General features: G+C 40.3%; 1 protein-coding gene across 1 annotated transcript in view; it reads right to left on the minus strand.

The window, feature by feature from the left end:
* The window catches only part of LOC133162992 (complexin-2-like), a 40304-nt gene extending 28769 nt beyond the window's left edge, over positions 1 to 11535 (minus strand). The window contains exons 1-2 of the mRNA XM_061292481.1: positions 11264 to 11535; positions 6785 to 6886 (exon numbers count right to left, since the gene is read on the minus strand). Coding sequence (XP_061148465.1) covers positions 6785 to 6815 — 31 coding nt within the window. The 5' untranslated portion in view covers positions 6816 to 6886; positions 11264 to 11535. The remainder of the gene's footprint in view (positions 1 to 6784; positions 6887 to 11263) is intronic.
* Between the last annotated feature and the right edge of the window lie 10308 nt (positions 11536 to 21843).

Consider the following 21843-nt stretch of genomic DNA (forward strand, 5'->3'; position numbering starts at 1 on the left):
CACTATTCTTATTCATCTTGGTTATGTTGCATATGGATGAAGCAGCAACATTTTATCCTATCCATCTCCAGGGGCGGCCACTTTGTCGCTTTCTGCAGACTGACAATGATATCGCAGCGCCCCAGGGCTCAGGTAAAGACCGTCAAGGCTCACCTGTTTTCTTTGTGTAGTTATGGGACAAGCATCAGTCAGCAGCAAGTGAGAAAAAATGGCCGCCCTCTTTTTTAAGCATTCTTTGTCCACATTTGGCAAAGATTTGTTTGTAGCCGCCAGTTTAAGTGCGAGTCAGTCTTTTCGTGGCGCACGATGATAGCCTTTTGCACTTGATCATTGAGATGCGTTTGTGATGCGGTCACGCTGTCGTGTTTTTGTCCAGCCGCTGTCATTCGTCACCTTCCTTTTGAAGAAGACAAACAAAAGCCCACAGCTCAATCCGTGTCCTCCCGGGCGTGAGGAAGGATGACACCTACATCATCAATTCAGCCATAATTTTCACGCTGACACTGTTTCTAAGGTGTAGCAACTTGTTTATACTAAGACTGGAACTTGGAATTATTTCGATAATTATTTGGAGAATGATCAATTTAGTCAATCAGCTTCAACAAAAGAAAAGAGAATAGTCAAACACAGAGCTCCTCAAGAGAACAAGCCAATCCAAACTCAAATTAAAAATAAATCAAAGCTTTTTCATTTCCTTCCCTATATTAAAAGCAGGATGTTATTTCAAACCGATAGTGGAGAAAATGCAAAATTCTGATTTGGTTATTGGTTTGGTCCGTAATGAGAGTGCAAAAAATCTTGCTGATGTTTGCAAAAGTAATACTTTGGTCAAAGACAAACACAATCAGCCTGCATTCGTGGACGACTACATCCATCTGAGAATATTTACTGCTGAAAGGGAAAAATTATAAGCACTACATGGATAACTTTAACATCTCCAAATGAGTAATTGATTATCAAAACAATTGTTTATTTTATTATTTTTTCTCAATTCACTTAATAGATTAATTGTTGTCCCCTTTATCGACGAGAAGCAAATTCTGCTAAAGCTTTTGTCTTTTTTTTAAATTTCTTTTTTACTGTTTGTTTCCCATTTTATTTTTCTTTGCCACAATTTTAGGATGAAAATCAATTCCAACTCTGCTGTTAAACCTCTTATTAGAGAAGAGCAAGAGGTGCAAAGAGTGCCGGAAGAATGAGCAGTCGGACATGTGCATTCAACAGTTTAGAGAAGGTCAAACCAAAATTCACCTGCAAAGGTTACCATGCATTTCAACTTCAACCCGAAATCCCCCCCGCAGGCCTAATATATTTTTCCTTTAACGGCATTTAATGCCTGCTGACCAGCTCCAGTGAATTCCGGATAATTGGAAAGTTTACCCGTGTTTGAGGAAGCAACTAGGAACCGGGGAGAAAGAAACTCCCAGCTGAGCAACTGATGATGTAATAGTAATTAAAGTGTAATTAATATATCGGTAGGATCATATTTTCTTCTCCAGGTTTCATCTTCACCTCACAGACAAACATTGAAAGGATAGCGCCTTCTTTTTTGACATCCGTAGCGCGATAAGCATCTGAAGGCGTCCCGTTCAATAACCGTGTATCAATTCATCAGGATTAGACGACCTCCATTCCTCTGAAGTGGATTAAAACAGTCCCTACCCATCCACCCCCCACCATGTTGGAAACCGCAAATGTGATTTTCGCGAGCCAGCACAAGTGTGAAAAATCTCATTTGAATTTGTCGGCCGGGCTGGGCTTGGCCAGCCATGCGCAAACGTCTCCATCGATGAAAGGCGGCAGGAAGCGTGTGTTATTTAAAGCCTGTGTCATGTTATCTCAGGAAGGTATAGGCGCCTTCCTGCTGGAAAATTGTTTGAGCGAGTGTGAGCATGTGTAGAAGAGGATAAATAACGCACACGGTGCCTCATTCCGTGCGCAAATCTCCTGCTGGAATGGAATATCACAAGAAGTCATTGCGGTTGTCTGAGCACTGATGACTTTATGCTATCATAGAAAGCGGCCAGAAGATGCACGAGAAGTGAGCAGAGATGCGGGTACATTCATATTAGGATTCATTATCATGTATGTAATGTGTATCCTTTTAACGCCTTTAACGCTGAACATAATCTCGGACTGGGGTTTTCAACAGTTTTTCCAAGGGACCACCATCATAACCAAGAAGCAACTCTGGGACCACTGCTTTGGCGGAATATTATTTTATTTCGCAACAACCTATACAGGCTATTTATTTGCAACGGTATGTCTATTTTGGGGATCTCGGCTACATTTGGCATAATTTGGATTGGTAAATGATTGATAAAATTAGCTGGAAAATAAATCAAGTCTAAATAAAAATTCTATTTTATTTTTAAAGACGTTACATTTATTTTCCAATTTTGCGGACCATCTGCAATACCGCCACGGACCACTAGTGAGCCTCGGACCACCGGTTGACAATCCCTGATCTAAGACACGAACACATACAGGAGAAAATATCTGTCAAGACAGGCCCTTGACATCTACGTTCCCTAGTTTACAAGTTTGATGTACGATTCGGTTAATTATTTTGCTTTTAAGTGAAATTTGAGTTACGAGAATCAGCTTCCGATACTCGCATGTGAGAAAGGAACGCCACAGCCGTCAAAAAGTCAAACTACATAATTACATTCACAAAGACCGCAACGACCGACTCACACGCCAGTTCCTTGAATCGCTCAGTGGCTCATATCTTGAAAAACTCATTTGTATCTCGAGGCAGCAATGTACTTCCTAATTCCTTTACTATTTTCCTATGAAGGGAGATTTCAGAAAGAGCATCAATATTTTGAATAGCCGGCATTTCCAGCAAATGTCCGGAAGACAGGTTTGAAAAATATCATGTGAATAGGGTAATTTTAAGAAAAGTGAAATGTGGATATGCGGGGAATTTGCGCACTTAAAAAGAGTTCCCTATATAAGTTTATGATGACAAGTTAGATTCCCGAACAGGTTATTTCATTTCACATTACATTTTATTGGATCTCTTTTTGCATATTTTCAATCGGAATTTAGCGCAGATTGTGTTTGTTGTGATGCCCTGTCAATAATGTATTTTCATACACTTCATCCCTTTTCCCTTACGTGCTCAGGCAACACACACTTGCATGCACACATCTTCCCTAGTGCCTCTCTGATTAAGGTTTCCTCGCTTTGCCCTTCAGATTTACAGTAATGGCGGCAGAGGGAGGATGGGGGTTGGGAAGGATGGTGCTGGGCAGGAAGCAAGGCCTAGAGAAGCATGGGATAGGGCTGCCCTGACACCAGCAGGATGGATGGATGGCACATGATGACTTGAAAGTCAAGGAGGTCGGGGCGGGAAGGAGGACAAGGTGGGTGTGAGTGACAAAGGAAGTCGGAGGAGACAAAACATCCTCCATTAACATCTTATGAGGACCAATTTGTCCTGTTTTATCTTCCACCTCCTCCTCCCAGGCCATTGGGTCACGTTGCAGAGGTTACAAATGTGGCGCCATTTACGAGTAGTTTTGATGCGACGGGTGATAAATCTCCATCAACACAGACGCCACGGGAGCCACAGACACCCTCTCTCAAAGACACACACACACCAATGCACACAGGCCACACTATACGCGAACATCATTCTTCCTGACTTACAGATTGAATCAATTTATCATTTGTCCACTTTTCTCAAAATGAGTTATTTGGCCAAAGGCATTACAAGTGTGAGTCTGAGGAGGTCTACACATAAGATGGAGTACGGTTCCAATCCACGATTGTGTTTTATGCGTGCAGAGAAGGCACTGAGTTCACAACAGTTCTAGTCTTTACTGGTTTCCTACCATTCCTCTCTCACCATCATCACAAAAGAATTCTATAGCTTGAAAACATTTCATGATGACAACATACTAGAAAGCACAGCCGAACTAAAGACGTATCAATGATACAACAAAAATTGAACACAATTCAACAAGTCTTTCAAAACCGCCAGCTTCAATTGTACCACAAAATTGAGGGAGTCGGCATGTCACCAAAAAAAGTTGTATTATTAGTAATTGGGGAGAACGGAAGTTCAGCAGTTCATCAATGAGCGATAGACCATTTTGTAGACCATGTTTGTAAGCGACAGCCGTCAGAATATCGTATCGTGACATAGCTGACGTGTTTTTCAATCATTTTTTCAAACAAATGCTTATTTAATTGAACGGTTAAAAAAAAAAAACTTTGCAGAGAAATATAGTTTTTGGGGGGCAAATTTAGTCTTCAAGTAAATTATGTAATTAACAGACACAAAATTGCTTTACATAGTGAGTTGAGTTCATCTGTTCGCCTCATACAACCACTCAGCTGTGCCAATTGCGTAATAGCTACATTGCATTTTACTCAACAGAGGAAGAAGAATCCATCCAAGGTTTTTTTTTTTTTTAATTAAACTTATATAGCACCTTTAGCTAACTACAAAAAAAATGAATTTAAGAGACAAAAGATTCCTTCACCTGGCATTCTTCATAAATCAAATTTTCCTTCGGCGCAGAATGTCGCAGCGCTGCAGTTGTCAACAGCGCGAGCAACCGGCTGTTGCTTCACGTCCGTGCTTGGACTCCTGATGCTCTACTCAACACCCCCCAGCGCCGGACTCTTAGGACTCTCGGAGCGACACAGAAGCGGGAGACAAACTTGGCGGAATGCTAGTGTTGGGCTTGGGTGCGAGCAGATGGAGTGTGACCGTGTGCCGGTAGCTCACATGAAGAGGCCGAGATAATTGCTTGCAGCTAATCCGCCGCACACTCCATTGTGGATAGTTAGATGAAGAGGAAGTCAAGTTCTTACCAAAGAGCTTCAACTTTCTACACACACTGAGACGCACAATACAGTATAATATAGATCACGCTAGGGATATACAATTACTCAACTGCGGATGGGATAATACCACCATACACCAACACACAACCAATACACAACTACCACATCCCAACATATTACATATACTTCAGTACATAACTCAGCACACTGTCATTAATGTTAACTAAAGTGAGAACATGCCCAAGTGAAAATGTCAGAATTTGGGGCCAACTGGTCATCTTCCCTACCCGGTGTCATGGGATTTGTTTGTGTTTCAAAGTCTTACATGAGAATAGTGAGCGGTAGGTGTGTTAAATGTGCTGTAATTGCTCTCAAATGCTCCCATACTGGTCATTGGAAGTCACTGGTGCAGCTAGAGGGAGAGCCGCTGGGGCAAATATGCTTCTATGCCACCCAGGTGCCAGGCCAGTTAATTAACTTTTCCATATTTTCCCGTTTTTTCCGGAATATTTTCAACATTTCAACCCATCCCTTGTAGGCAATATATAGTGAATCTTTACCAGCATTTTGTAAAGAATTATTTGGATTCATGAAAAAAAAAGAAAAGAAAAATATGTTATGGAGACCCCTGAGATATCCTTGGCCAGCCCACGCCCCCCCGAAGGGATGAAAAATACTAGTTCCGCCAGTGTGTGTGTGTGTGTGTGTGTGTGTGTGTGTGTGTGTGTGTGTGTGTGTGCGTGCGTGCGTGCGTGCGACTCCCTCCACCATTTAAATTCCGGCTGCTGCATTTTCAGAACCCTGGCCAGTTCTGTTCCCCTGCACACCACCAGTACTCTTCCATGATGCACATCATTCACAGCAATCGCCGGTTGATCTACTCCGCTACGTATTTCCGTCGCTCCCTGTCAGATCGTCTCTTATTGCCGTCCGATTCCTATTGCTGACCTTGTTGGCTCGTGCGCCTGCCCTAACCAGTCGCCTGTCGTCGAGTCCTGCCTTGATGCACAAAACGCCCTTTGTCCGTCAGTCCGCTCGAAGACCTACTGCTCTATCCCAATGCTGTTCCAGTCACTCCCGACTTCCTCTTCCTCAAACGCCAAATAAAAAGTGCTGCGCATTTGGTGTTCCTTCACAGCCGAGGCAATAAGGCACACACCAGTACACAAGCACTACACACCGGTACACAGGCGCTACACAACTCTTTATAGGTCTTCTTCTACTGGGTAAAAAAGGAGTTAAATAAATGACGGGTAATATTCCGTTTCTCCCCAAAGGCTTACCTTTAATTGTGTCCTATTTCAAGTGAATACATTGTTAACCAATTCCAAGAATGCTCACGCTCAAACACTCTCCAAGGCTCACAAAAAAGCGTCGCAATCTACATATTCATATATGAAATTCATACATGATATTCATACATGATCACCGGTTGTCTGCCGTATGATAATGTGACGTGAGATGATGGCAGATTATAGGAGTCTTTATTAGGGGCCTCCAGAAATTGCTTCATTTCATCTTTGGTATTATTCATAGGATAATAGAAATGGTCGTTTTGACAGCTCTCCCATTCTCATCAAATTTGAAAGTTACGCATCGTCTCTAGAAGCCATGGCCACAATTTGCAAGAAATCTTCCGTTTTGGTTTGAAGGTGTCATTTTGGGAGAATTCTTGCTTTAATGAGTAAACCCACAAAAAAGGTCTCAAGAGGAGCTCTGTCTGAAAATGGACATTCTGGACTTTTCCAGGTTACCCTTAACGATAAAAAAGTCTGAGAGGTTTTGTTACCAAATTTGAACCACTGGACTAGAAGCTGGTTTATCAACCAACTTTACTCATTTATTGTGGTCAGACCTTGACTAAACAACAAATAAGTGAGTGGTAGTGGTGGTGGTGGTAAAGATTCACATCATAAGCCCCCCCACAAACATACATTTGCTGACTCATACTGCATGTGTGCCACAAGAAACTCAATCTTACCTCCCAACGCTTGTTTCATAACGAAATTCATTGTCGATGGCTTTTTATTCCCGGCCTGGTCGGAGCAATGTTACATTCAAAGGTGCCGACGAGTCCAGAGCTCTGAAAATAAAGGGAGGGAAAAGGATGAATGAAAAGAACGATATTGCTTTGTGATGATCTCAATGGCACAATCTAGGCCAAAGTGTCACCCTGGACACACAATCTGAACACACACCAGCACAGTCTCTTGTTGACATTCCCACAACCAGAACGAACCCGCACGCTTCCGGACACACCACCCGCGTACACCGTTGCACAATCTGCCCGCCGAACAACCTACATTTTGTGTGATACACACTGCTGCTACATAAACAATACACACTAACACACATTTTACACAAAACTGGCAACCTGGACACAATTTACGAACAAATCACCAGAACAGATCGTGACACAGTTTATTGGCAAATAACACACAACCATCGTGTAAACATCACACATCCTGCTCACGCATTCATCACTCCTACCATTTACCACACACTAGTTGTAAGAACTAGCAGTCCACATTTTACTAACAAATAGCACGCAACATTCACGCAATTCAAAACAACAAAGTCCACCTGCAACCTCTGCACACATTGAGTACACACCTTATACATCAGCAGCAAACAATCAGCAGATGACAAGTACACAAGGACCATAATCGGGATACTGTCATCGCCGCACAACTTTTATGCACAACACACATTAGCAGACAATTGCCACACACCTGCAGCACATTATAAAGAACATACAATTTTCAGACAATTTACTAATAGCAGACAACAGTCACACAATTTAATAGCAAATAACACTCAAATTTCATACATGTTCACAACAAATAACACACAGGCTTCATGCGATTTATAAATATAAAAAATACAATCTTTACACAATTACAAACAAATCACACAAAATATACACAATCCAACAAAACCCACAAATGGCCTGCACACACAACACACAACCAGCACAGGATTTACACTCTCACATTTCACAACTCACATTTTATATTCCACTCACTTAGAAATTATAAACAACCTTCAAACAATTTACTGACAAATAACACAAAACCTTCATGTGGTGTATGAACAAATATCACACAACTTTCACACAATTATCAGTCAAGTCAGACGACCTTTTCACAACCCACTCACAGTTTTCACACTCAACACAAAATGAGTTTACATTTTTCACACCAACAGCACACAATATCCACATGCAGTACACAATTGCCAGTGCCACACGCGCCGCAGTAACACTGCACATTTTACACACTATGTGCATCATATACCAACAAATAACACGTGACCTTCACACAATTTACTCACAAATAAGACCACGATACACTACACTAGCATATTAGTATACAAAACCCACACACAACCAGTACACATTCTACACAACACACGATTACTGCAGCCTGAACTCTACCATTGCACTCCCAGTACCAAAGCTAACTAGAATTTTGCAATTTCTGGAGAAATTGCGTGTGAAGGCGAAATGTATGAATAACTTTTTCGGGGAATGCTGCCGAACGATGTTGAAACGTGTTGAATTACTTGAGAAATGTAGAATATTTGGAGAATTTGTGGTGAATTTCAAAATAAAAGATGTGAAGTTTTTGGTAAGTTGTGGAATAGGTAGAAAAATGATGAACAGTTGAAAGTTGGAATGGGTTGAATCGGTTGAAAAATGTAGAAATGAGAAGGGAAAAAGGAATTGGGTGTGAATTTCAAAATAAAAGATGTGAAGGTTTTGGGAAGTTGTGGAATAGGTCGAAAAATGATGAACAGTTGAAAGTTGGAATGGGTTGAATCGGTTGAAAAATGTAGAAATGAGAAGGGAAAAGGGAATTGGGTGTGAATTTCAAAATAAAAGATGTGAAGTTTTTGGTAAGTGGGAAGTTGTGGAATAGGTAGAAAAATGATGAACAGTTGAAAGTTGGAATGGGTTGAATCGGTTGAAAAATGTAGAAATGAGAAGGGAAAAGGGAATTGGGTGTGAATTTCAAAATAAAAGATGTGAAGTTTTTGGTAAGTGGGAAGTTGTGGAATAGGTAGAAAAATGATGAACAGTTGAAAGTTGGAATGGGTTGAATCGGTTGAAAAATGTAGAAATGAGAAGGGAAAAGGGAATTGAGTGTGAATTTCAAAATAAAAGATGTGAAGTTTTTGGTAAGTGGGAAGTTGTGGAATAGGTAGAAAAATGATGAACAGTTGAAAGTTGGAATGGGTTGAATCGGTTGAAAAATGTAGAAATGAGAAGGGAAAAGGGAATTGGGTGTGAATTTCAAAATAAAAGATGTGAAAATTTTTGGTAAGTGGGAAGTTGTGGAATAGGTAGAAAAATGATGAACAGTTGAAAGTTGGAATGGGTTGAATCGGTTGAAAAATGTAGAAATGAGAAGGGAAAAGGGAATTGGGTGTGAATTTCAAAATAAAAGATGTGAAGTTTTTGGTAAGTGGGAAGTTGTGGAATAGGTAGAAAAATGATGAACAGTTGAAAGTTGGAATGGGTTGAATCGGTTGAAAAATGTAGAAATGAGAAGGGAAAAGGGAATTGAGTGTGAATTTCAAAATAAAAGATGTGAAGTTTTTGGTAAGTGGGAAGTTGTGGAATAGGTAGAAAAATGATGAACAGTTGAAAGTTGGAATGGGTTGAATCGGTTGAAAAATGTAGAAATGAGAAGGGAAAAGGGAATTGGGTGTGAATTTCAAAATAAAAGATGTGAAGTTTTTGGTAAGTGGGAAGTTGTGGAATAGGTAGAAAAATGATGAACAGTTGAAAGTTGGAATGGGTTGAATCGGTTGAAAAATGTAGAAATGAGAAGGGAAAAAGGAATTGGGTGTGAATTTCAAAATAAAAGATGTGAAGTATTTGGGAAGTTGTGGAATAGGTAGAAAAATGATGAACAGTAGAAAGTTGGAATGGGTTGAATCGGTTGAAAAATGTAGAAATTAGAGTACAAAAACGGAATTTGAGAGAATTTTGGTTGAATTTCAAAATAAAAGATGTGAAGTTTTTGGTAAGTGGGAAGTTGTGGAATAGGTAGAAAAATGATGAACAGTTGAAAGTTGGAATGGGTTGAATCGGTTGAAAAATGTAGAAATGAGAAGGGAAAAGGAAATTGGGTGTGAATTTCAAAATAAAAGATGTGAAGTTTTTGGTTAGTGGGAAGTTGTGGAATAGGTAGAAAAATGATGAACAGTTGAAAGTTAGAATGGGTTGAATCGGTTGAAAAATGTAGAAATGAGAAGGGAAAAGGAATTGGGTGTGAATTTCAAAATAAAAGATGTGAAGCTTTTGGTAAGTGGGAAGTTGTGGAATCGGTAGAAAAGTAATGAACAGTTGAAAGTTGGAATGGGTTGAATCGGTTGAAAAATGTAGAAATTAGAGTGGAAAAACGAAATTTTAGAGAATTTTGGTTGAATTTCAAAATAAAAGATGTGAAGTTTTTGGGAAGTGGGACGTTGTGGAATAGGTAGGCAAAAGATGAACAGTTGAAAGTTGGAACGAGTTGAATCGGTTGAAAAATGTAGAAGTTAGAGCTGAAAAACGAAATTTTGTGAAAATTTGTCGGAATTTTTAACGTGAAAACGTGAAATTTTTGAATTTGGGAATTTTGGGAATGTCGAGAATCCTTCCGAATGTGATTAGAATGTGCTGAATGATGTGAATTTCAAATTGGAACGACGTAAACGTGAAATGTCGAATGTGCCATTAAGAATGAATGGGGAAAAATTTGTCGGAATTTGGGGAATTTTGCGGAATCGGAAAATGTTCGGAATGAGAAAAATACAAGCCACCCTTTCCTGAATATTTGGAATACGTGAAAAGTGGAATGGAGTGAATCGGGTGAATTTTGTGAAAGAAGAAGCGGGACAAAAAAGTGAGGAGAATAAAATATAATAATAATAATAATAAAGTGAATGGAGTAGAATAACATAAGTGTGAAGGCCTTCGCCTTCACACAATAAATAACAGACTACCATTACACTAACACACACACACACACACGACTGTGTGCTTTGTGTGCGAGTGGGCGCGCGCGTGTGTGCGTGTGTGTGTGTGTGTGTGTGCGTGTGTGCGCGTGTGTGAGCGTGCACAGGTCACCACCAACGGACTTAAAGGGGCGGAAAGTGAACAACGTGAGTTTGTGAGCGCGCATGCGTGTGCGCGTGCGTGTGCCGATCATGTGGTCAAACTTTCCATCCTCTCCTCTGTTGGCTTCTTCATCTTTTATAAAAGCGGCACAGCAGCCGCTCGTGCACTCAACTACCCCTGTACCCGGGCTTGCGCGTATGTGCGTAGCGACGTGCGCGCAGAAAAAGACCGCCGCGTGCATGCTCTTCTTCCGTCTCGAAGGGGCGGTTTCAGCACCGCCGAGAGTGGACAGCACCGGCTCATACGTCGCCCAAGCAACATCGGCATCGGGATAGAACGTTGCTTATTTACCTGCGATCTTCACGGAGAAAAAAGAAGAAGTTGTCCTAGCAGATCGTCGCTCGCATCGTCTGCACGAGAAGAAGAAGAAGGAAGAGTGGGAGGATGAGAAGGAGAAGGACGTCCTTGTTGCTGCCTGCAGAGTGAAGAGCGAGGAGGAGGAAGAGGAGGTGGTGATGTATAGTGGAGGATGAGGCTCACACCGTGACAGGATAGAGAGTGAAGAAGAGGAAGGGAAACGTCCCGCTAACGACCCCACTCCTCCTCCTCCTCCGCTCTTCCTCTCGTTGTCCACGCCCCCCTCCCAACATGGCCACACAGGGCCATCAATCAAACGTTGAAGGTGCTGATCACACCCGCGCGCGCACGCGATTTTCTTTCATTGGTTTACAATAGTGCAGCAGGATCATGTATGCACCCTCAAATAATCTCAATTTCTGTGCACGATTGCTTAGTTGTTTTTTGTTTTGTTTTTGCTAGTTAGTTGGTTAGTTAGTTAGTTAGTTAGTTAGTTAGTTAGTTAGTTAGTTAGTTAGTTAGTTAGTTAGTTAGTTAGTTAGTTAGTTAGTTAGTTAGCACACTCTTGTTACACTGCGCCTTGTTTTTCCACAATATGTCAGTTTGAGAAAACACGGATGTTGACACCCTCCTCCTCCTCCTCCTCCTCCTCCTCCTCCTCCTCCTCCTCCTCCTCCTCCTCCTCCTCCTGCTCCCCCTCCACCGCTGTTGGCCTCCATTGATGAGGGGAGCGGTCAATAGTCATTCACATTAAGTGATTTTCAGAGGGCTTGCAGGCACGCCAGGCGCATGGTTGGATGTTTGATGATCAATATTATTGATGAGCTGCTTTCTACAGCAGGGGACTTATGTCAAGCTTATGTGCCCTATGGGGCTATTTTGTTTATGATGTCACTGGTGAAGAAAAAAGCAAGAGAGCCTTGCTTGAGGTCTTCCGATCCAGTCAATTGACTGGAAAATGTGCATACTTCACAATGACTTTAAACATAGTGGATTTACTGTAAGTGCAACGTTCTTCAATAAAAATGGGGTTTTTACAATGCAAAATTATTGCAAATACAACTATTAAGAAAAGTTTTTACCTCACCTTTAAACATTGCTGTGATTATGCTTGGATGCCCTGGTGAAGGCAGTAGCAAGTGATCAGATCACTTGACTCCCATCCAGCCAACAGGTCTCAAAGTTGTGCTACATTGCTCCAAAGCGGTCCCCCCAAAAGCCTCATAACAACGACCACCCATGTCATGATGTGGGCTGGAGTGAGTGAGCGAGTGAGTGAGTGAGTGAGTGAGCGAGTGAGTGAGTGAGAAATAATGACTTGCACAAAAATGTAGTTACTCCTGGTTTTACCTTGAGCACAAAAAAGGGCCCTGAATGTTATAGATGTAAATCTGCCATTTTTCTTTCTTGAAGCCAAAAGCTCCAAAGAGCTGCAATATTATCCAATGTAAATAAAAAATGCATGGCACCCGCATTTGGTTCACTCAGAATTGACGTTACCATTTCATAAAATTACAAATTACTGGCAAATTTAACCTGATTGAAGTGCTTCTTTAAAATCGAAAACTGAGTAGGTTATTTCTCAAGAGGCTGTGATTCAAGTATTTAACTCCACAAGGCGAGCGCTTGGTCAAACCTGTTGTGTACTTTCACACAAAAGTCAAGCACAGACACAAGAGAAGTTATAGAATTTGTTGTCGTTGTTTTTTCCATCTGTGTTTTTAAACCTCTGCTAAATAGCAAGTGGGCTCATGAGGGATTCATGTGGGCCCATTTGTCCCTGAGCCAGTTTAATTAAAACGATCAATCTGGAACACAGCGGCGGGCTCTCATTTTGTATTAATAGAACACTTGAATGCTGTATGTGTGGCTTTTTTGGGGGAGCGGTGGGGGCACAGAAATGAAGCATTATTTTCATTGTAAAGCCAGGAAGTGCAAACGTTTGATTTTTACAAATTTAGCAATTAGAAAAATGATTCTTTTTACATATGGTTTTCATTGTATTAAGTTTTATTAAGCTTTTAGTATGTTTGTTCATGACGTTATTGAGATGTTTAAAAAGACATGTTTGTGCAATTATTGACTAATTGATGTTTATATAAACATGTACGTTAAGTTGTTGTAACGTAGCAAACACTCCCACAAGAATGTTAAGTCGGATGGAAGTCAGAGCTGCCGTTTCCTGCAGTACAATTATTTTGCCTTTCAATAGCCTATAAAGGAGACAAGATGTCTGTCGTCTCAGCTTCATTAGCAGCTTGAAGCTTTATCTGTCCTCTCATGATTCGGCCCAAGAGAAGAAATTTCCTTCTTGTTCTTGTTCATAATGAGCGGCACCTACAGCGGGCTGTGGGATATATCCAGTACGCAATTGACACCTTCTGTCCTTGGGAGGACAAAAACAAGCCTGGGAACGGAGACCTCACCCACACGTCACACTTGACAGGAACTATAAAGCCGAAAATGTCAATTCACATATAACTGGAGTTATGTGTGTTTGTGAATAAGGCTCCTACAAACCTAAACGTGCATGTTTTGCATATAATTTGTGTGAAAGAGAATTTAGAGCATTCAAGAATCTTAACATACATATTAGAAGACAACTTTGGACAATTTATCGTTACAATTTTTTTTAATCTGAATATTTTGTCTTTAACCATGCAATGTATTTAATTTAGTTATCATTGAAAACAAATTGGAGTTTTTGTAAAGACAACCGAGACATGAACATACTTTAATACGTTGTACACTCAATGAACCTACAATGTTTTTGGGGATGCATGAAAGTCTCAAAAAGACAATTTGGAATCTTAAGCCAACATATATATGATTAAAAGAAGTAGAGTTGAACACAAATATCACCGGAGTTTTTAATCCACGCTGTAAGAAATGTTATGTATCCGACGACACAATTTTCAGTGGATTCATTTAGTCCAGATGGTCATCTGAAAAGTCTGCTTATTATTATGCAAATGGACATTTGTGCATCGCCACGGTCAAAAAGAAGTAACATAGCCACATCCGCAGGCATCAGGCGGCTTCTCTCCAATCATTGTCACAATGAATGAACCAGAATGGATTTGCCTCATCTGCCCTGGCATGATGTTAATGCACTCACACTTTCTCATTCGAAAATCTAGATTGCTCTTGGAATACCAACAACACGCCTTCCACTTAGTAATCTGAAACCTGCATGGCATGTTATTTTGTAAGAAAAAATGTCTTTCTAAATCTCTCCTGGAATCGAAATGGAAATAAGATCACAATTGTTAGCGGTTATCTACGTCCTATTTATTGGGGCTGTGCACAAATCAGAGCTGATTTGAATTGAGTTAAGACCAGCAAATTTTTGGATTCGAGTCAGAACGAGTCATATTGATGTCGTAGAGATCTACTAATTGGATGGCCCTCACGTCTAAAAATGGCTCAGTAGCGCCCCCTGACAAATAATTCATCGTTGTACAAAAATAAAGAGGTACATCCATCCGTCTGTCCATCCATTTTCTGACCCGGTTTATCCTCAAGGGTATGGCGAGCGTGCCAGAGCCTATCCCAGCAGTTTTTGGGCGGTCGGCGGGGGACACCCTGAACTGGTGGCCAGCCAATCATAGGGCACACAAAGACCAACAACCTTTCCCATTCACACCAATGGACAAGTGTTCAATAGACCTACCACGCATATTTTGGAATGTGGGAGGAAACCGGAGTACCCGGAGGAAACCAGTTGTCCATGACTCCAGGTGTCTTCTGCTCATTTGGAATTAGGCAGTTTATAAAGTGGGGATGGGTCATCTTCATTCATTTGTTTGCTTTTTTGTTGTTTTAGTCTGCTTTCTACAGCCAGGTCGGCACTGCAAATGAAAATATGTTCCCATTCTCAGGGAGAATGTGCTAATGAATGCCGTATTTGAACCCAACATCTCTAAACTCTCAAGTAGGTAGATTTGCTAAGCAATGTGGCCATTGTGACACCCCTACTACAGTACTGTAGGCTACCAAAAACGGCTCCATACAGAGGGAAAAGAAGATGCAGCAATATGTCAAAGAGAAAACTAGCACAGTTGACATGACACTACCGAGAGGAAAAAATAAAATATCGTCCGTGTTGTTTTCCTGCAGTGCTGAAGGGGCCAAATATGACTGCACAGCAACACCTGCGAATCCATTACAAGAAGTGAAAGCGTGGGGTGAAAATGACAGGCGGTGATTGCGCCGCTGTTTGCGTATAGCGGCCGCATCACTTGACAACAAATCATTTGGAGGATTACGACAGTGGCAGCAATAAATTTTTGCAATAAAAAAAAGCTTTTCCTGAGGAATCAATAAAAAACCAAGGCAAGGTTGCCAACCGGTTTTATATTGCCAACCTGTTTTATATCCAGAGATGCTCACTTTGATTACAAAAATGCATTCAAAGTAGACAAACACAATAGATATGTATCTTTCTGGTTTCATGCTCAGGCTTTCCAACCAAAACTCTACCCAACTAATCTAGATTTATTCTCCACTCTCATTGGATCTGTTGATCATTTTTTTTCGCCAGTTTTTTGCACTTTCAAATTCAAACCCACAACTCAAGTCCCTGATTGTATTCGAGCAATAGAAGCTAGTATTTCTAATTCATAATTTCAGGTGGGCAAGAGCAACTTGACCTAGAAATGAGAACATTGGCTCCATTTCGATGGACCTCAGTAAAGTACTTATGTTTTATGGCAAGTCATTAAATTTTGCCATCATGCACAGAATGTTCAGTTTTCAAATTGAACATTGTCCATCGGTTTTGTACACAATGCTTTAAACTTAGTAGCTCAGTCAAAATCTATAGGTCAAGTATGGAAGTGGCCAAAATGAACCGAAAATATCTGTTTCAAACCAAAGTGGCAGAGTTTTGTTTCAGGTGTGACTTTTGGGCGAGTTTATTCATGATACACTTGCCTATCAAGTTCTGTATTGTTACGTGAATTGTCCTCAGTGACTGAATTCCTTCATTGGATTGTAGTCTGAGGTCACGCTGAAGATGCTGAAGATAAATAAATGAAAAAGTGAATCCCACTAAATCTTTGAACATGCCTCCATTACACGCACGTCCATTAAGTACATAGTGGCTTTTTTAAAAACCTGCATGCACTCTTTATCTACTACTGCATACCAGAACTAAAGTGTCCTGTGTCTTTGAGGATCTGTTCATGGTACATGTCTTGGAGGATATGCTATGATCTTGCCGATGTTTATGGTGTTCTTATGGTCTTACATGATGTGTTCATGAAGTATGTAACATATGTGTGTGGTGGGTGTGTTTTTGAGGATGTGTGTAGTGTGTCTTAGAGGTTGTGTTCATTGTGTGTTGTTGAGAATAATGTTACATCATGGCTTTGAGGAGGTAGTTAATGGTGTCTTCATACAGTTGTGTTCATAATGTGTTTTTAGCGATGTGATTGCAGTGTGTCTGACATTATGACTTTTGGAATGTTTCAGAGGTGTCTTAGAGGATGTGTTGACATATTTTTGAGGATATGCTTACAGTGTGAGTTTATGTCCTGTTTTGTGGATGCGTCTTTTGAGAATGTGCCATGGCTACGCGTTTATGACGTGTCTTTGAGGATGTGTTCACGGTGTGTCTTTGAGTATGCTCTCATTGTGTATTTTTGAGAACAAGCTTATGGCATGTTCTTGCAGTGTCTTCGATGATGCATCTATGTCAGGGGTCTCCAACTCTGGTCCCCTGGGGCCACTTTCATGCATATTTTAGTGGTTTTCCTCCTTCAACAAGCCTGATTCAAATGATCAGGATTGGTATCGGGATCCTGCAGAACTTGCTGGTGGGCCGGATAGTCGAATCAGGTGCGGTTCAGAAGGAAAGCTAAAATGTACGAAAGCGACCCTCGAGGACCAAAGTTTGAGACCCCTGATCGATGTGGTTATAGTATGTTTTTGGGGTTAAAAGATGTATGAACGTAGCTGATGTTTCCCTCCACACGGACAACTTTGTTTCCTCTTCTCCAATAAATGCCATTCCTATTCAATCCTCCCAGAGACCAATTATAACATCATGTCTTTATAATATCATGTAGATTTCTTTTACAAAACACACAAACACATCAGTCGTCGCATGTTTTGTGCATGTGTGCAGTGGCAGCACATTGGCTGACCTTTTAGTATCTGCAGGAGTCATGACAGGTGACAAAGTGATGAAGATGATAAAGATGATGAAGATGGGAGGCTCCTCACTGTACTGTGCTTCACTAGTATGGCTTGTGACATTATAAATTCTACACAGAAACTGAGATTTAAGGCCCTAGTTTTGATGTTCTCGCGGCCATGTGTGGCAATTTTCCACCCCATAATTTTGTGTTGCGGTCTTGGGAGACACGGTTGGGGGGGGATAATAAACATTATTCTGATGATAATGATTACAATTTGAGATCTTCTTAAAATGTCAAGTGCAATATAAATATAATTTATTATCATTATTATTATTATTCAATGCCCAAATTGACACAATGTGTCTGCCAAATTCCCAAACACAGTAAATTAGTCTTGCTCCAGCACAAAACTGCGACCATTTTTGCACCAAAATTGGGCTTTTAAACGTGCATGCTAGTGAATGTTGTATATCAACTATTTATATAAATATTGATAGAGTTGATGGATGTTTGGACCCTAATCAATTTGGTACTAACGCTTTTTTAATCTTTCAGGCCACCTGGATGATACGGACCAGGATCAAACTTTTGGACAATAATGCAGTTATGGATTCCAACAATGTAAAAAATACTACAAGTCCTAAATGAACATGCCAAAATCACAGGAAATTTCATAATTTTTATGAAAAAAAGTATCCATATGATGTAATCATTACCACATACGTATATGATCAAGCTACAGTTCCCTCTCCAAAGGTATTGTTCCTTTTTTTGTTTTTATTGTTCCAATTCCTTTGTTTTGAGGTTTCAGATCAAAATCTTTTTGATTCAGATGTAAGTACCACAAAATAAAAGCTGGAATTCTGGACTATTGTCTTCTATTAAACCCAAATGTCTTTAATATACAACAGAAACAAAGGAATTGACCCCGCTGTTCCAATACTTTTGGAGGAGACTGTAATTCCTCCAAGTAGTTCTCAACGGCTCACCTCATTAAAAGGCTATTGCTGCAAGTCTCGATGGTGAAGAAGAGAAAAAAAAAATCAATAGAAATTCATTAGAACATGAAGTAAAAATGTAAAAGACTTCCCCATAAATAAACCAATCATCATCATCATCAAGTTATTCACCATCTTGTGCTGGTAATTAATGTGCAAATGATAAATATTCAACATGTATTTTTCCCCCATGCAAAATTCATGGGAAAAGCAGCATACAATCTTTATTGTTGTGAAATGATTTTTTTCCCCTCTCATAAATCACCAGTATTTCTGCTTGTCCTATCATAACTTCCATCCATCCATTTTCTACCACAGTTGTTAATTACTATGCTTCTGTCTACAGTACTTTGAATTTATATATTCGTGATGATGCTAGTCCAAAAAAAAAAAAACATAGCCATGATTTGCTTTGACTAGAGTAACAGTAAGGATTAATTGTTTCTTTTTTTTTTTCCTAATGCGCTGATGAGGGGGCAACATGCTGATGTTTTGATGCTTGGCTGCGGGCGACATATGATCCTCCTCTGGCAGTTGTCGACTGACCTTTAGAAAAAAAAAAACAATCGCTAACCACATTACCGTCGCATTAGCCTCCCACAGCCAACCCGTGGGAGGTCAGAAAGAAAAAGGCGCTTCACCACATTAGGCCAAGATCCCTATTAATTTGGAATGCTATGTAATCCATCCTTACAGCAAACCATTCAACAAAAACGCCATAAAAAATACATACGGTGGTGCTTTGACGTATGAGTTTCGTTCTTGTAACTCTGTCTTGTATCGAAAATTATCTTTACCTTTAAAATGAATGGAAATGATAAGTTACAGCAAACCCCCATTTTTTGGGGTGTTTTGAAATGAGGACAGTAACACTCTACTACAGTATTGTACTTAACTGTACTTTATAGAAACATTCAGTAATAACAATCAATTAAAATATTAAGAATTTAAATACTTTCATACAATGGGCTGTCTTCTGGTGTTGTGCGATTTGGCCGCAAGTGGGAAGGAAATATGACCAACTTTGTTTTGAAAAACATGCACCTTCCCAAAAAAAGAAATATATTTTTAAAAAAAATGTAATTAAATTTGTGTAGAAAAGAAAAGAGCTTTGTCTCTGAAAAAAATATAAATTCAATTTTTATGGTTAAAAGAACAACCTTTTTACTTACTAAATGTACAAAAAAATAACTTAAAAATGCTTTTTTTCCCCAGGAAAAAAGCATGACTCAAGAAACTCAAGAAATGACTCAAGACGGACAACTATACCTTTAAAAATGTGTAACAAATACCAACTTGAAAGATGAACAAAAATATTTTCTCCTTGGGCAAAAAACTTGTAATTTTTAGTGGTTGGCAACATGCATACAGGTTCCTTTACAGTGAGTGCTGTTGTTTTGGTTAGCTACATAATTTAAGTGGACTCAGGTCTCTCGTGTGTGTAGCTCACCTAACACTATCAGACTTTCCCTGTGTGAGCACAAACTACCACACAGGTTTTGGGCTGCTATCGATTTTTTCAACACTGCTCTTATTAGTGTAATGTTGTGAAAAGTAGAGGAAAAGGAGAAGGTGGTCAACCAGGAGCACAATTGATTGGTCCACACTCCTGTGGGGTCTCAATGACAACAGGAAGGTTGCCTACAAGGTGAAGGCAATGACAATAACAAGGGGGAGAAAGGCTTTCAAGCCAGATAGGGGTTTTAACACGCGCTAAACGTTTCAAAGTAGGATTTTAAGCCTGAGTTAAGGCTTCAAGAGTTAAAAGTTTCAAATTGGGCATTTAAAGATGGGTTAGGATGTCAACATGGGGGGGCCTACTTTTGTCGCCAGTGCAAGTATGATCCCAATTTGTCCATTGGAAATCATCGTACAGACAACCCTTATTTTGTCAAAATAAGTTATTAGATCTAAAGATCTTATTCAAGACTCACACGTGGACATGCGCACACGCACGCACGATCGCACACACATACACACACAGACACAAATATCGACCAAGTCCAAATGTCATCTGTGTTAATGAGAGTGGCCCGGGCCGAATGGAGGTCACGCAGTAGCACACACGCCACTCAACAAAAAAGGTCACAATGGCCAAAATATTAGGTACACCTGCTAATGAGGTGCCAGACAAGAGCTGAATGCTTGCATCCACAGAACTGACCTTTGGAAAGCATCTTAATGATGTTTGGCACTTTTGGTTTTTTTACCCCCGGCTGACAAGCAGACAAAAGCTGAGTTTATGTCACCGTGGAACGCTGAGGTGTACCGACGGTGATCAAACAAAAGGCTCTGATGTGCTTAATTTGTGTGAATTTGTGCTGTGACATAATGGCAAACACAAACTTTTGGTGTCTGATTGCTGTCAATGGGATCATTGATGGTACACTACGAATTCTGAAGATCTAGACGTGGCTGCAGCTAAACATGAGCATTCATGTTGAAGAGGGGGACTTGTGTATGAATAACAGATGCATGCCAAAAGCCACTCATGCCGAACTACAACACACTAATTATTGACCAATGTCGCTTTGACATCCTAACAATACACATCTGCTTCTACTACTACAGAAAACAATTGGCCACTATTATAACAAATTACTGCGACAACTTGTCACGAGTGTGCATTTAGTAAATAAAGATCCAAGTGCAGACGTTCATCCAACCTCACTATCAAACACTTTAAAAGGTTAGTGTAGCGACTAACCTTTGTCCCAGTAGTCGCTGCATGGGAGATGTTTTTACGTACTTGTCGCTCAGCCAGCAATTGTCCTTACAATTTTCCTTTCCAAATGTAGTATAGGTTGCTTTCTACTCAAAATGTTACTTAAAATGAGCCCAAATTGGGAAGATAATGTTTTATTTAGTTGTGCAAGCGTCCTAAATATCCGAGTCTCCCAGTGACTGAGTCCCAGTGGTAAAAACTGCATGACCTTTCACTCCCACACCCAAGCACCTACACCTGTGGTCACCTAGGAGAGTATTCGCACTGCCTCCTTTGGCTATCTGCTGCAAGTGCAAAAACAAGCAAGTGCAAAAACAAGTAAGTGCAAAAACTACAACGACTACAACAACAACAACTTAACAATAACTAAGATTACAACCTCTATAACAACTGCCCAAAAAAAATTAATTGAATGAACCTAGAACAGTCATTCACATAGATTGGCAAAACTATAAATAGATACATATAAATAAAAATACTAATACTGATGCACAGCCAGAATGGGAAGCCAATACCTGTACTTAAAAAGAAAAGAACATGTCTTCTTCAACCAAGCCAAGAAGAGAGGCAGACGGTTAAAAAGAGCAGTAACGGACTTCTAAATTGGGAACCCCCTACATGCCTCTGTGGAAGCCTGGGGCGCACATGACCATGTGACTGTGACCATGAATTGACCGCCACCATAATCCAATCAACTGCTATTCCCCA

The sequence above is a fragment of the Syngnathus typhle genome, linkage group LG1 (genome assembly GCF_033458585.1).
Source record: "Syngnathus typhle isolate RoL2023-S1 ecotype Sweden linkage group LG1, RoL_Styp_1.0, whole genome shotgun sequence".
NCBI classification, from domain to species: domain Eukaryota; kingdom Metazoa; phylum Chordata; class Actinopteri; order Syngnathiformes; family Syngnathidae; genus Syngnathus; species Syngnathus typhle.